Source organism: Anas platyrhynchos, chromosome W (genome assembly GCF_047663525.1).
Source record: "Anas platyrhynchos isolate ZD024472 breed Pekin duck chromosome W, IASCAAS_PekinDuck_T2T, whole genome shotgun sequence".
Classification (NCBI taxonomy): Eukaryota; Metazoa; Chordata; class Aves; order Anseriformes; family Anatidae; genus Anas; species Anas platyrhynchos.
The window spans coordinates 5,076,796-5,093,734 of record NC_092620.1 but is presented as its reverse complement, the minus strand read 5'-3'; the positions used below and the strand labels follow the sequence as shown (position 1 = coordinate 5,093,734).

Genomic DNA, 16,939 nt, shown 5'->3' with positions numbered 1-16,939 from the left:
GCCATTAACTTTCTGGGCCACCTGGGCACACTGCCGGCTCATGTTCAGGTGAGCACTGATCAATACCCCCAGATACTTTTCCTCTGCGCAGATTTTGAGTCACTCTGCCTTAAGCCTGTAGTGCTGCATGGGGTTGTTGTGACTGAAGTGCAGGACCCGGCACTTAGCCATGTTGAACCTCATCCCACTGGCCTCTGTCCATCAACCCAACCTGTCCGGGTCCCTCTGCAGGGCCTTCCTACCCTCCAGCAGATCGACACTTCCCCCCAACTTGGTGTCGTCTGCAAACTTACTGAGGGTGCGCTCCACTTCCTCATCCAAATCATCAATAAAGATATTGAAGAGGATGGGCCCCTACACTGACCCCTGGGGAATAATCCAGCTGGTGACCGGTCGCCAGCTGGATTTCACTCCATTCACCATCACTCTCTGGGCCCAGCTGTCCAGCCAGTTTTTAACCCAGCACAGAGTGTACCTGTCCGAGCTATGGGCTGCCAGCTTCTCCAGGAGAATACTGTGGGAGATCGTGTCAAAGGCCTTGCTGAAGTCTAGGTAGACTACATCAGCAGCCTTTCCCTCATCCACCAGGTGGGTCACCTGTTTATAGAAGGAGATGAGGTTGGTCAGGCAGGACTTGCCTTTCACGAACCCTTACTGACTGGGCCTGTTTCCCTGGTTGTCCCGCATATGCTGTGTGATTGCATTCAAGATGACCTGCTCCATCATCTTTCCTGGCACCAAGGTCAAGCTGACAGGCCTGTGGTTCCTTGGTTCCTCCTTATGACCCTTCTTATAGATGGGTGTCACATTAGTGAGTCTTCAGCCATCTGGGACATCTCTGGATGACCATGACCGCTGATGATGGAAAGCAGCTTGGCAATTGCATCCGCCAGCTCCCTCAGCACCCTTGGGTGGATCCCCTCTGGCCCCATGGACTTGTGGCAGTCCAGGTGTAGCAGCAGGTCTGTTTCCACCTGAACTTTGGCGGGGGGGGGGGGTGTTCTTCTGCTCCCCGTCCCAGGCTTCCAGGTCAGGAGGCTGAGTACTCGGAAGATAAGTGGTCTGGCTAGTAAAGACAGATGTAAAGAAGGCATTAAGAACCTCAGCCTTTTCCTTATCCTCAGTAGTCATGTTCCCCCTGCGTCCAGTAAAAGATGGAGATTCTCCTTGGTCCTCTTCTTGTCTTTTTTAATATATTTGTAAAAACATTTTTTGTTTTCCTTAATCAGTGGCCAGGTTGAGCTCATGCTGGGCTTTAGCTTTTCAGATCTTCTCTCTGCATATGCTGGCAACTTCCTTGTACTCTCCCCGAGCTGCCTGTCTCTTCTTTCACCGGACATAAACTCTCTTTTTCTCCCAGATACTCAGCAAAAGTTCCCTCTTCAGCCTTGCCGGTCTTCCCCACCGGCTCATCTTACAGCACACGGGGACAGCCTGCTCCTGCACCTTTAAGAGTTCCTTCTTGAGGAGCGTCCAGCCTTCCTGGACCCCTCTGCCCTTCAGGACTGACTCCCAAGGGACCTTCCCTACCAGTGTCCTGAACAGTTCAAAGCCTGCCCTCCGGAAGTCCAAGGTAGCAGTTTTACTGTCTTGACCCCCCTCCTGACTTCACCAAGAATAGAGAACTCTACCATTTCGTGATCACTCTGCCTAAGACAACTCCCAACCACCACATTTCCTACCAGTCCTTCTCTGTTCATGACCAGCAGGTCTAGCAGGGGACCCCCCAGTAGGCTCACTAACTAGCTGAGTCAGGAAGCTGTCTTCCATGCACTCCAGAAACCTCCTTGATAGTTTCCTCTGGGCTATGTTGTATTTACAGCATATGTCCAGGAAGTTAAAGTCCCCCGCGAGAGTGAGTGCTGGTGATTTCGTGACTTCCACCAGCTGCTTGTAGAGTGCCTCAGAATTTACTCAGAATGAGGGCGAATTTAAATAACATGAAAGCTACTATTTGAACTGTTACTAGTAATGAGATCTGAATCTTGCTGCTCATTTTAAGTGGTACTTTAATTTGCTGACTCTTATTCTCATACTTCCCCAGCACGTTTTGTGCTGTTAGGTATTTATTTAGAAAGGGGTGGCCTATGTCTAGTTTTACAGAATTGCGAAGAACTTTTGCAGTAGTCTTAAAAAATTGGACTACTTTCCATTCTTGTGTATTTAGTAGCTTTAATGTGAAAGTCAAGAAATATTTAACTTTCAATAAAAGTGTAACAGTAGCTAATTTTATTTCTATAGCAACTTGAGTGTTTTATCATGTTTGAAGCACTCTGGCTGCTGCATAATGTAGCTCAGGTTGATCAGATTCTTGATTCCAGGCTTTTTAGGTATTGCTTCACAAGCAAAGGAAAGAACAGTTCTGTTAGTTAAATAGGTTCTGTAAACTACAGTGCAGTGGCTTGTTACAGCTTACAGTGTGATATCTTTATTATAGCTTGGCTATTGCAAATCTCATTTTGTAGTTGAAAAACTGAAATTAAGTCTCTTTATTCCCTATAAAAGGAAATGCAGTATTCAAGAATGTTGCTGTTCCCTTTAAATGCTTGTTTAAAAAAAAAGGATACTTTTAGATTACATTTTATCTTGTGTACCTGGGATGAGAGCATGCTTGTATTATGAAAATGTATTTCATAACTTTGTACTTATTTCTCATTTAACTTTATTACAAGTGTAATGTTTACCTGCTAAACAAAACTAAAGTAATTTATGCTTTTAAGATAGTTTTATTTTTTAAATGTAGGATATGGTGACTGACCATGAATTAGAAACACTTGCAGGGGGAGAAGATAATCTTGGAAAAGGTTGTTGATGCAAGATTGGAGGGCATGTGCAAAAATAGTTTTTCCCACTTTTTAGAAATTTTAAACTATTTTTAATAGCTGCTCTTGAAAACTGTCAAATGTCAGTTATTTAGTATGACAGCTGACTGTATGTTTCTAATTAGTACTGTCTTGAACCTGGAAAAGGTGTAGGGTTCAGATGTTCTGTTATAGACATCTTAGGCATGGAGATAGAAATTGGTCATTGCCATGATCTGGAATAGTATGCATCACTTCTGATAAGAAGTGATGTTTATAAAGGACTTTATGGAACATTGACTCTAAAGTGAGCTGTTAATTATTATGAGTAATAATTCTTTAGTAACCTTAAAAGGAAATATGAAAACCATATCTTTTGAAGATAATTATTAACAACTAATAGCATTTGGTGTTTAGATTTGCAAACAAAAGCTGTATAGCTAGTTCTTTGACCAAAGAATATCTTTCTGAAAGTAAAATTCCTGCAGTGCCAAGTGAAATATTTTACAAACAATGGTTGTAGAAAGTGGAACAGAACCTTTTTTTATCCAGTTTTGAACAGTGTGTTATTTGTGAAACCTAGCTCTGGACTAAGTTTTTGCTTTATGCCTGTTTGTTCTGGACCATATGGCTGTTCAGTAACCTATGAAGTAGAAACTTAAGGCTATATACATATGCACATATTTTTCTTTTTCCAGAGTATCCCTTGAATCCCAAATCTAGATCTTCAAGAATGCTGGTCATTAAAAAGGGCAGTACAAAAGAACTGCAAATATCTGGATTCCCTCTACTAGGAAGTCTTCATTTACAGCCAGTAAAAAATGGAACTGGCACAAGTGTTTATAAAGGATTAGTCCCTAAACCTGCCACTCCACCCGCAAAGGTGAGTTTTGGATACTGGTGGCATGAATAACAAGCCGGGGTGGGAGTGGGGGGAGCTCTAATTCTGAATGTGCTCATTTCACCCCTGAGAATTCTGTTCCTAGAGTATGCTTTCAAGTCTTGCATACCTCAAGTGCTATATGCCCCAAAGTTGACTGGAAACACTTTCTCATTTTTCTTTTAAAATTATACTGTAACTGAAACTTCCTTTATTTCTTATTTACCTTTTTTTTTTTTTGAGAAGTGCAAGAAGCATCCAAGTGAGAATGAAAAGAATGTTTTTAATTTATGGAATAGTAATGCTTTTTCTGTATATGTTTTTAACAGAAAAAGAGATACCAAGTTGGGAGCTATAGTTGGCATAAAAACACCTTCAGAATTTATTCCAATTATTGATATAGACGATGTTGCAACCTCTTAGTGCCATTTTTGGTCCCTCTCCATATGCAACTTTCCATGTTCATCTTTTGATTTTTGTTTCAGGAATTTTTCATGTGCTCCTAAGAGCACCTGATAGAGCTGTTTATAACTCTAGAACTTAAAGTATTGAAAATATTATCATAGAATCTTAGAATACACTGAGTTGGAAGGGACCCACAAGGATCATAGAGTCCAACTCCTGGCTCCATACAGTACCACCCCAGAATGAAACCATATGTCTGAGAGCATTGTCCAAATGCTTGAACTTGGCAGGCTTGGTTCCCCTCTAGACCCTTCACCATCTTTGTAGCCCTCCTTTGGACATTCACTTATAGTTTTATGTCTGTCTTATATTGTGGTGCCCAAAACTGCACACAGTACTTGAGGTGAGGCTGCACCAGTGCAGAGTAGAGCAGGACGGTTACTTCTCTGGACTGGCTAGCAATGTTGTGCTTGAACTCCAGGGTACAGTTGGCCCTTCTATCTGCCAGGGCACACTGTTGACTCATTCACTTGGCATTGACCAAAACCCCCACTTTTCTTTCTGTGGGGCTGCTCTCCAGCTTTTTATCCTCCAGTCTGTCCACATATCCAGGGCTGCCCTATCCCAGGTGCAGAATCTGACACTTGCCCTTTTTAAAATTCTGTTGGTTGGTGATTGCCCAGCCATCTAATTTGTCAAGATCTCTCTGCAAGGCCTCTCTACCCTTGAGGGAGTCAACAGCTCCTCCCAATTTAGTGTTGTCTGCAAACTTGTGTAGAATGCATTGGAGTCCTATGTCCATGTTATTTATGAAAACATTAAAGAGAACTGGCCCCAAAATGGGACTCTGGGGGAACCCCACCAGTGACTGGCTGCCAGCCTGATGTAATCCTATTTACTATAACCCTTTTATAATTATTTTCAGCTGTTAAAAACTCATATTTTAGTTCTTAATACATGACATATGATGATCTTAATTGTTCTTAAATTTAGCTCTTTATATAAAAAGTGTAAGCTATTTATGAAAGGATTAATTGCTCATAAACAGTTGGTCCTACAGAAAACAGGTGTTTGGACTAAATTATGGTTGTTGGTATGGTTTGCTTTTCCTTGATCAGTTTTCTAAAGATGCCTGAAAATAATTCTATTGTAGTTGATGATTCTTTAATTTTTGTTTAGACTACGCAGTGGAAAAGCCAAGCAAAAGAAAATAAAACTGGGATTCCATTTTCTCATGAATCTACATATGGTATTGGCAATTTCAGTCCTTTCAAATCGAACAACAAGGCATTTCCTGTATCACAGAATTCAGTGAAAGAGGTAAAATAATGCTTGTAGTTCTAATATATCATTTTTTTAAATTGTTTGGTTAGATAAGTAGATCAATAAAACTTATGGAGAATTGTATTTAATAAGTTTGTTTTCTAGAAGTTAATGTGAGAGAGGGTAATGTGAAAGGTAGGTACCTCACTGCCTTTAAGTACTACTGTATAATTTGCTTTGTAGGCTTGATTTAGAGTAAAAAATGGTGCACTAGTATGTATAACTTGTTAGGTTTAAAATTTAAAAACTGCTAATATACTTCAGAAGGTCAACTGTTTTTTTAGCAGTGCTCCATAAACCTGCATCTCTATTTACATGTAAGAACCATATATACTGGAATATGGATGTCTTTCCTCTGCTTTTGACTGTGGATATACATGCAACCCAAAACTACAGGTTCTTGAAAGGGGTTTTGTCTTTCATTTAGAAAAATTTCAACAATTGTGCTTCTAAGTCTTTTTTCTTTTTTTTTCCTCACCCCCTACATTAGTGTAATCAGTCAAATTCTTCATCCCCTGTTGACAAAGTTGGTCAGCCTCATTTAACAAAGTTGACAAGAATGCGGACTGATAAGAAGAGTGAATTTTTGAAAGCATTGAAACAAAGAGTGGAAGAACACGAAGATGAAAATCATGCTGGGCGAGAGAAGGTAATGTTCTTCATATGTGTTGTAGATCCAGCAATTGAATCTATGTTGGTTGAGCCTTTGTAAGAGCATATTTAAGAAAGGGAAAAAAACTGCTGTGCAACGGCTGCTGGGAGAAAGAGGAGTGAGGTTTCAAGCTGAATGTAACCTGTAACCTATGTTTTATTTGGCTATAACCAGACTGTTAAGGCATGGTCTTGCATCTCTAAATGTAGGAAAGGAATTACCTTTTGAAATGTAAAAAGTTGCTCCAAGTACTACATTCTCCAGTGCTTCTCAGTAGTTTCTTTTTCTTTCTGCAGAATGTGTTCATATATGTTAATAACTCGGGCAAATCTTGTATTCAATAACAATAAAAAAAAAAAGAAGAAGATTAGTACACTAAACTAATCTTTCTGGAGGGCAGTATATTACAACTTGTCTGCTATCCTTTGTTGTGGTTTAACCTGGCCGGCAGCTAAACACCACACAGACGTTTGCTCACCCTCCCCCCTCCCTCTCTGGGATGGGGGAGAGAATCAGGAAAATGAAGCCTGTGGGTTGAGATAGAGACAGTTTATTAGGACAGAAAATAAAAGAATAATGATGATACTACTACTACTGCTAATGTGTACAAAGCAAGTGATGCACAATGCAATTGCTCACCCCTGCTGACCAATGCTCAGCCTATCCCTCAGCAGCTAGCCCCCCCATATATTGTTCAGCATGACGTCAGATGGTATGGAATACCCCTTTGGCCAGCTTGGGTCAGCTGTCCTGGGTGTCCCCTCCCAGCTCCTGCTGCACCCCCAGCCTGCCCGTGGGCAGGACAGAGGGAGAAGCTGAGACGTCCTTGGCTTAGTGTAAGCACTGCTCTGCAACAATTAAAGCATCAGCATGTTATCAACACTCTTCTCATCCTAATCCAAAACATAGGACCCTACCAGCTACTAGGAGGAAAATTAACTCTATCCTAGCTGAAACCAGGACATACATCCACCCCTTATTCCGTATCATTTATGTCATGCTCAGGTTGCACACTTTCTAATACCTTCTAATTAATCACCACTTTAATCTATGGTATATAGAATGTCCACTGAATTTGCATAGTCCGTGACTGACTTAGGGCTCCATCAGTCACAGCGGTCTTTCAGGGCAGAAGAGATGGTGTGTGATGTTGGATCACTGTAGGTTGAAGCTTCTTCTCGTTCCATCACATCTTTGTGTTTGTCCATTTCTATCAAAATGCATTCATTATTATCTGCATGTATGTTACTATGATACCATTAATAGGACATTGACATATAGCAATCATGATAGTGATGACATACAGTATTATATAATAATTAACATTATACAATTCAACTCCTGGGCTATTCTTACCCAGTATTAAATCCCCTTGAGGTACACACTGGACCTCCCCATTCTTTTGCATTACCTACCAAGTGCATCCAGGTCCCTGAGCAAAAGCAGTTCCACGAATGGGTTTGCCTTTTCCTGAGGCAGGAGTAGCCCAGACTGTTTTACCCAGCATGTTTCTTATGTGCACTACAGGAACTTTATCCCCTTCTACAGTACGTAACAGGTTGGATTGGGCAGGTCCAGCTCGGTTGGCAGATCCCCTAGTACTGACTAACCAGGTGGCCTTTGCCAAATGCGTATCCCAATTTTTGAATGTCCCAGCGCCCATTGCTTTCAATGTAGTCTTTAACAGTCCATTGTATCGTTCAACTTTCCCAGAGGCTGGTGCATGATAGGGGATGTGATACACCCACTCAATACCATGCTCTTTGGCCCAAGTGTCTATAAGGTTGTTTCGGAAGTGAGTTCCATCGTCTGACTCTATTCTTTCTGGGGTGCCATGTCGCCATAGGACTTGCTTTTCAAGGCCCAGGATAGTGTTTCGGGCCTTGTGGCATGGGGCACGGGATATGTTTCCAGCCATCCGGTGGTTGCTTCCACCATTGTAAGTACGTGGCGCTTGCCATTGCGAGTTTGAGGGAGTGTGATGTAATCAATCTGCCAGGCCTCTCCATATTTATATTTTAGCCATCATCCTCCATACCAAAGAGGCTTTGACCGCTTGATTGCAGTACATGTTTCAAAATCATGAATAACTTGTGCAATAGCAGTCATGGTCAGGTCCGCCAACCTCGATCACGAGCCCATCTGTATGTTGCATCTCTACCTTGATGGCCTGAGGTGTCACGGGCCCATCGGGCTATAAATAATTCACCTTTATGCTGCCAATCCAGGTCCACCTGAGCTACTTCAATCTTAGCAGCCTGATCCACCTGCTGGTTGTTTTGATGTTCTTCAGTGGACTTATTCTTGGGCATGTGAGCATCTATGTGGTGTACCTTTACAGCCAGGTTCTCCACCCAAGCAGCTATATCTTGCCACAATGCAGCAGCCCAGGTGGGTTTGCCCCTGCGCTGCCAGTTGTTTTGCTTCCATTGCTGTAACCATCCCCACAGGGCATTTGCTACCATCCATGAATCGGTGTAGAGATAGAGAACTGGCCACTTCTCTCGTTCAGCAATATCTAAAGCCAGCTGAATGGCCTTCACTTCTGCAAATTGACTCGATTCACCTTCTCCCTCAGCAGCTTCTGTAACTTGTCGTGTAGGACTCCATACAGCAGCCTTCCACCTCCGATTTTGCCCCACAATACGACAGGACCCATCAGTGAACAGGGCATATTTCTTCTCATTTTCTGATAGCTTGTTGTACAGTGGGGCTTCTTCAGCACAGACTACCTCCTCCTCTGATGATATCCCAAAGTATTTGCCTTCTGGCCAGTCCATAATCACTTCCAAGATTCCTGGGCGACTGGGGTTTCCTATTTGAGCCCGCTGAATAATCAGAGCTGAGTAATAAGAGTAAACTACTTACTCCATGTAGCATGGGTTGCACGATGTGTAGAGGGGACCCTTCCTTTGAATATCCAGCCTAGTACCGGCAGTCAGGGTGCCAGGAGGAGCTGTTTCAGTACTGACAATTTCTGAAGCAGATCAAACTCTTTCATATGCTGCCAATATATCTTTTTTGGTGGGGGTGTAGGAGACCTCAGATCCTCTGTATCCCCGACTCCAAAACCCCAGGGGTCGACCTCGAGTTTCCCCAGGTTCTTTCTGCCAGAGGCTCCAGGTGGGGCCGTTCTCCCTGGCTGCAGTGTAGAGCACAGTCTTTACATCTGGTCCTGTTCAGACTGGCCCAAGGGCTACTGTATCTCACATTTAATCTGTTCAAAGTTTGTTGTTGCTTGGGGCCCCATTCAAACTCATTCTTCTTACAGGTTACTTGGTAGAGCGGGTTTACAATCAGACTGTAATTTGGGATGTGCATTCTCCAAAACCCCACGACACCTAGGAAAGTTTGTGTTTCTTTTTTGCTAGTTGGTGGAGACATAGCTGTTATTAGCTTGCCATTTTATTCCTAAAAACTGGATCTCTCGTGCAGGTCCTTTGACTTTATTTTGTTTTATGGCAAAACCGGCCTTCAGAAGGATTTGGACTATTTTCTTCCCTTTTTCGAAAACTTCCTCTGCTGTGTCACCCCACACAATAATGTCATCGATGTACTGCAGGTGTTCAGGAGCTTCCCCCTGCTCTAGCGCAGACTGGATCAGTCCATGGCCAATGGTAGGGCTGTGTTTCCACCCCTGGGGCAGCCGATTCCAGGTGTATTGGACGCCCCTCCAAGTGAAAGCAAACTGTGGCCTGCACTCTGCTGCTAGAGGGATGGAAAAAAGCGCATTAGCGATATCAATTGTGGCGTACCACTTGGCTGCCTCCGATTCCAGTTCGTACTGGAGTTCTAGCATGTCCGGCACTGCAGCACTCAGTGGTGGCGTCACTTCGTTCAGGCAACAATAGTCCACTGTTAGTCTCCACTCGCCATTAGACTTTTGCACTGGCCATATGGGACTATTGAAAGGTGAATGAGTCTTGCTGATCGCTCCTTGACTCTCCAGCCGGTGAACCAACTCATGGATGGGAATCAGGGAGTCTCGGTTGGTGCGATATTGCTGCCGGTGCACAGTTGTGGTAGCGATTGGCACTTGCTGTTCTTTGACCCTCAGCATCCCCACAACAGAAGGGTCCTCGAAAGACCGAGCAAGGTAGACAAATTTTTTATGTCCTCTGTCTTTAAGGCAACTATTGCAAAATCCCACCGCAACTCTTTGGGGTCCTTGAAATATCCTCTTATAAGATATTAGAGGAAAAATAACTGTGTCCTAGCTGAAACCAGGACATCCTTCAAAGCGATTAATGGAAAAACTTTGTTCTTTCTCTCAGATTGTTTCCTTTCTAATTGGAGGGCTTAGATACCCAGAAGTTCTCTGTTCTTAGTTTTGTCATAGGAGCAATATTTTCACAGAATCCCAGAATTTCTAGGTTGGAAGAGACCTCAAGATCATCGAGTCCAACCTCTGACCTAACACTAACAGTCCCCACTAAACCATATCCCTAAGCTCTACATCTAAACGTCTTTTAAAGACTTCCAGGGATGGTGACTCCACCACTTCCCTGGGCAGCCCGTTCCAATGCCTAACAACCCTTTCGGTAAAGAAGTTCTTCCTAAGATCCAACCTAAAACTCCCCTGGCGCAACTTAAGCCCATTCCCCCTCGTCCTGTCACCAGGACGTGGGAGAACAGACCAACCCCCAATTTTGATTTATGCATATATAAAGAAACTGCTTCTACTTTGAAATTGAGAACTTGAAGCTCTGTACTGTATGATTCTAGAATCCTTCTATGATGATACTGCATATAATATTATGTCAGATTTCTTTCATTGTGGATCAGTTCATGCAGTGCCTGGCTGATGCGCTGAGAATAATTTGTCACTGCTACCTGTCGCCAAAGAGCTATAAGCATAGTTATCTTATGTAGTATGTGTGAAGGTAAATAATGTTTTATTCAGGATGAGGTGATTACACATCTATGAGTGGTTTGAAATATATATATATATATTTTTAAAAAGTGATCTTGAAGGGTTACTCAGAGATGAAAAAGACATCAACAAAAAACAACAGTGCCACTGTGCAATGCTTGTAAGACTAACTTTTCTGACCCTGTTTCTATTTCAGGAAAAATAAAATTTGCTGTAATGGGACTGTACAACTTAACTGTATGTGTGTGTTGGGTTTACGTGGCAAGGACTTGATATCGTGGATCTGCAGCAGTGGCCTCTGTGAGAAGAGTCCAGAAGCTGCCCCATATTAGAGAAGAGACAGTTCCAGACAGCTCCAAAAAGGACCAGCCGCTGGCCAGAGTCGAGTCAATAAATGATGTTGGTTGTACCTCTGTAAGAACGTATTTAAGAAAGGGGGGGGGGGGGGAAATCCTGCTGTGCAACAGCAGCTGGGAGAGCAAGGAGTGAGAAACAGCCCTGCAAACACCAAGGTCAGTGAAGAAAGAGAGGGAGGAGGTGCTCCAGGCACTGGAGCAGAGGTTCCCCTATGGCCTGTGGAGAGGCCCATGGTGAAGCAGAAGTCCCCCTGCAGCCCATGGTGTATGATGACGGAGCAGATCTCCATGCTGCAGCCTGTGGAAGGAGCCCATTGTGGAGCAGGTGGACCTGACCTGAAGGAGGCCCATGGAGAGCCCCTCAGGAGCAGGCTCCAGGCCAGACCTGTAGCCCTTGGAGAGGAGCCCGTGCAGGAGCGGGTGATCTGGTGGGAGCTTCCACCTGTGGAGGACCCATGTGTCGTGGTTCCGCTCGAGTGGGCAGCCGAGCTCCACCACAGCCGCTCTCTCACTCCCCCTCCTCAAAGAGGAATGGGGAGAAAATATGTGAAAAGAGCTCAAAGGTTGAGATAAGGATGAGACAATCACTCAGTAATTATTGTAACGGGCAAAACAGACTCAGCATAAGAAGATAGTAAGATTTATTGCTCATTACTAACAAGCTAGAGAAGTGAGAAACAAAGGAAAGAAACCAAAAGCACCTTCCCCCTTCCCCCATCCACCCTCTTCCACCTCCTCCCCCCGAGCGGCGCAGGGGAACGGGGGTTATGGTCAGTCTACAGCACTTCTCTGCTGCTCCTTCTCGGTCACTCTCGTCCCCTGTGCTGTGGGGTCCCACCCACGGGATACAGTCCTTGATGAACTGATCCGGCGTGGGCTTCCCACAGGCAGCAGCTCTTCCAGAACTGCTCCAGATATGGGTCCATACCATGGGGTCCATCCCTCAGGAGCAAACTGCTCCAACCTGGCTCCCCCACGGGCAGCAGTTCCTGCCAGGTCACCTGCTCCTGCGTGGTCTCCTCTCCACGGGCTACAGGTCCAGCCCGGAATCTGCTCCAGCAGGGGTCTTCCACAGGCGGCAGCCTCCATCGGTGCAGGGCCACCTGCTCCACCGTGGTCTCCTCCATGGGCTGCAGCGTGGAACCCTGCTCCACCATGGTACTCCATGGGCTGCAGGGGGACATCCTGCTTCACCATGGTCCTCACCACAGGCCGCAGGGGACTTCTGCTCCGGCGCCTGGAGCACCTCTCCCCCTCCTTCTACACTGACCTTGGCGCCTGCAAGGCCGTTCCTCACTCCTTTCACTCTCCCAGCCGCTGTGTGTCGTAGCTTTTTTTTCCCTGTCTTAAATATGCTCTCACAGAGGCTCAAAACAACATTGCTTATTGGCTCAGATCTGGAAAACAATGAGGCCCTTACCAAACATGGGGCAGCTTCTAGATCCTTCTCACAGAAACCACCCCTATGGCCCCCTGCTACCAAAACCTTGTGCGGTTGTGGGGTTTAGCTGCCCAGCACGGTAAAACCACCACACCTTGCCACGTAAACCCACTACACCATGTTGGAGCAGTTTGCTCCTGAAGGGTGGATCCTGTGATACAAACCCATATTGGAGCAGTTCTTGAAGAGCTGCTGCCTGCGGGAAGCCCATATAGGATCAGTTTGGGAAGGACTACATCCCATGGGAGGGACCCCATGTTGGGGCAGGGGAAGAGTGACCATGAAGGAGTGACAGAGGTGAAGCGTTATGGACTGACCACAACCTCCATTCCCCATGTTGCTGCTTGGGGGAAGGACACAGAAGAGGGTTTTAGTTTGCTTTTAGTTTCTCTCTGTTCTGGCCTGCTAGTGATAGGCGATAAATTATATCAGTCTCCCTATGCTGAGTCTGTTTTGCCTGTGATGATAATTGCTGAATGATCTCCCTGTCCTTATCTCAACCCTTGCACCCTTTTCATCATATTTTCTCCCCTTTTTCCTTTGAGGAGTGGAGCGAGAGAACAGTTGTGGTGGAGTTCAGCTGCATAGCAGAGTAAAACTTGCACAGTGAGTGAGTTAGGAAACGTCTGCATTTTTTTATTTGGTATTGTATTGCTGAATACACCCTGAGGTGGGTGTTGGGTGCAGTGTTGTTTAAGAAATGCACAAAGATTTTGATTGAAGATTAAAAAGTTCTTGGTTAACAGTGTTTTGAGCTTCAGAATTCTGAAAATATTATGTGAACATGATTGGAGTTTCTGTTCCTGAAATTGTCTTGAACTCTTAATATCTTCATGGTATTTATGTCAAATGCATTTGGTTGTCTCGCTGTACACAGCTGATTTTCAGATGCAGTGTATTTTGGAGCGAAAAAAAAGGTCATAATATCGTTGGACAGATGTATGTAACACATAACAAATACTCTAAGCTTTTAATTGCATGTATTTAGTTCCCTGCCATTGCTGTTTCACTAACTGGTATCAAAAGATGTTCAGGTATAACAAATCATGTAACTGTAATAGTTGTCCAGCTTCCAACATTAATTTAAATGATTATCAGTAGAAGATGCACTGTGTAACTGAGTGGTTAAGTAGATAACTTCACATCAGTCTTTTATAATGTGATGATGTTGGTAATTTTTAAGGCCTGCAGTGACAGGCTTCACCTCTGAAATAATGATGCAAATTGTGATCAGCTTCTGAATCATGCTTGGAGGAAGGTTTTTTGCCCTAATACACTAAAATTCTTTAATATTTTGATGAATTTTCTTTGAGAATCTAAGATGTATTTTCCAGGTTAATAATTTAACAGCTGAACATATGTTTACTGGGATACCTCTTAAGAATTTCTTGCTAAGCATTCTAAAATTTCTGGAAGCAGATAGCACTGAATGGAAGGGGAATGATAATGATGGTCTCAATCCTGGACTCAAAAATATTTCTTACAAGTGCAGAACTGGCTGAGTGATTGCCTCCTGCTATGGGTAATGCTGTTATATGCCAAGCCTCGGGCTTTTGTTGTCAAAAGAGTGCTAGCTAGATAATCATACTCTTCTTTGTTTTTTCAGTTGCTAAGACTTCTGAGGTAGTTTGGCTAATTACTGAATAAAAATTACAAGTTGACGAATGAGTAGAATAAACATTTTAGATTTGTGGGATTAAAGAACTTTTAATATTTGAGTGAGCCTGGACAGTCTGCTTTCTAAATAAGCTTTCTTCCTAGTTCTTATATCATGGCTAGTAAGTTACAATTGCTGTTACAACAGCCTGGGAATTTTGCAGCATTTGTAGAGGTTTACTTGAGTGGAATTTACTTTTAAACTCTGTAATGTATAATTGCTTTAACAGGATGACTCCTTTAACTTGCATAACAGCAACAGTCCTCGTCATGAGAGATATATAAATCAAAACTTTGAAAATGAAATTCCGCAAGAGAATGGCAATGCTTCAGTTACATCTCAACTAGTCATTAGATCTTCAACTTTTCCTCAGGCAGATGTTCTTTCAAGCTCACTTGAGGCAGAGCATAGGTATGTATTTATTATATAAAATGTTTCTTCATGGTAAGCGAGTGTCTTCAGTTCTTACAAGCTTAGAAGTCAGAATCTGGAAGCTGAGAAGACGATACTTAATAAGAGTTTAAGTTTTAGACATACTAATTTAACATCGAATATACTTTGCTTCTATTAGGCTTGTGTACTGGCATCTTTAACTTGCTTTACTAAAAATTTGATATTTCCTTAATGAAATAAAGCAAACTACATAGAGACTTTCATCCCTCTGATTTTGGGCTGTATATCTAGGAGGAACAACGTGTGTAATTGCTATCTGTATTAATAATACTTCAAATGTTGCATCTTATGTAAAACTCAGTGAACTTTTCCTTGTTAAAGAAATGGATCGTTTTTATAGCTATTTGACATGGTCAGTGATATCACAAGACAATGCAACAGAAAGGGAGAAAGCAACTTCAAAAAAGGATTGAAATATAATTCTAGTATCTCCTAGGTATAACTGCAGTAGCAGGTGATACAGATGAGAATGGTGCTGCTAGGAAATCATAACTCAGTCTGCAAGCGAGCTTGTCATGAGTGCTGTTAATTTCTTACTGTTAACTAAGGAAATAGTCTTTTTTTCAGTGATATTCTATGTATACATTGGACTAGAGAAATTTTCCTTCTGTAGTACCCGCAGAGACTTTCATGACTTCTTCTCCATTAAGAGTATAGAAGGTGAAACGTACCCTGTTCTGTTTGTGGTTTTTCCCTGTTTGTGTGTGTGGACTTCTGCATGCATGAAGACGTTATGGTAGGCCTTTTTGTGGAAAAGTGGACTCGAAGTGTCCAGCTTAACTCACAGGATGCTTGTGCATGCCTAATAACTATTGGCACATTGTACAAAATAAATCTTGGACTTTCCTTCTGCTGGGGGAGTTTCCAGCATGCAGTGATTATATATTCATCCTGTAGGTGTTGAGTTTGCTAATCTGAAATTTTTAGTGTAGTTTACATTCTTAACTGTCCTAGAAGCCTAACGCTGCTTTAAAGAGACAACGTTGCTTAAGTTATTTAGCTATTGCCCTAAATTTTACTTAAATTAACAGCTATATAACTGTTCAATTATACATAATACTATTAAAATCCTAGCTTGCCTGCAGTAAAACTTTGACTCAAATTACTGTTGCTAAAAATATAACTATCACTGAAATGCTTTTGGCATTACATAGTAGCAAGTCTTTTTTTTTTTTTTTTCTCATAAAAGAGAAGCTTTGGACGATTTGTGCATTATTTCTGCTGATTTCACTGCTCTGGCAATCACATTGTCCAGTTAAGTCTAAGCAATACAGAGGGATATAACTTTCGTTTCTGTTGCTGTCCTGTTAACTTTTTTTAAGCAGACTAAGTAGTGCAGTCCCATCCCTCTACAATTTGGGGCTTTTAGTATGGTTTTAATAACGGTTAATGCTGTCATTGGTTGCATGCAGGGTTGTCCAGTGCACATCTGTTGTATTGGGACCTAGGATTTTTTGTAGGGAGAGTTATGTTGAAGAGTGTTTCTTGCTGACATCTGGCTAAATGGAGTATCAGGTACACAACATCAACTTGAATTCATCTAACTAATTCTGTTTTAATATATTCACTGTTCTTCATCTGTGTCAGTACCCTGTGCCAGTTCTGGCATATACTTTTAGAAACATCTTTAATTTTTGTGAGATAGCGGTGTGTTTTGCTTTTGCTTTTTAACCTCTGAAGATTTAAGGTCAATAGACCTTAAGGTTTGCCTGAAGAAGGTGCTAATCCTGTTGGAAAAAACTTTGCAGCAAGAGAATGTACTATCTTTGTTAAATGCCAGTCTTCACCCTCAGATTAAACCCCTGTTTTCGGTGTCTTAATGCTTAAAACCACTTTCTTCATGCTCAGATACTGCTGTACCACTTTTGGTACTAGCTAAAATACTTTGATTATTTCATCTTTTGAGATATCTCAAGTTTAATCACCAGAGGAATGTCTCCATTTCTCTTCCTCCCTGCATCCCAAAACTCGCTCCTAGTTATAGTCTGTACATGCTGCGATATCAGCATTTGCTGTCAGGTGAGACTTGAAAAATTACAAAGAAGCCTGTCCGGGCTCTGACACTAGCATGTGCTAGAAAAATAGAAACTATATGAGG

General features: G+C 42.7%; 1 protein-coding gene across 14 annotated transcripts in view; it reads left to right on the top strand.

Moving 5' to 3' along the window:
* LOC101795454 (vasculin) overlaps positions 1-16,939 on the top strand; it is a 56,061-nt gene that overhangs the window by 25,092 nt on the left and 14,030 nt on the right. For 13 of the 14 annotated variants that reach the window (XM_038169540.2, XM_038169537.2, XM_038169534.2 and 10 more), the window contains 4 exons: positions 3,500-3,684; positions 5,266-5,406; positions 5,900-6,058; positions 14,618-14,799. In XM_038169540.2, the coding sequence (XP_038025468.1) occupies positions 3,500-3,684; positions 5,266-5,406; positions 5,900-6,058; positions 14,618-14,799 (667 nt within the window). Of the gene's footprint in view, positions 1-1,431; positions 1,574-3,499; positions 3,685-5,265; positions 5,407-5,899; positions 6,059-14,617; positions 14,800-16,939 lie in introns of those variants that run through there. The other variant, XM_038169545.2, reaches the window with a different exon arrangement.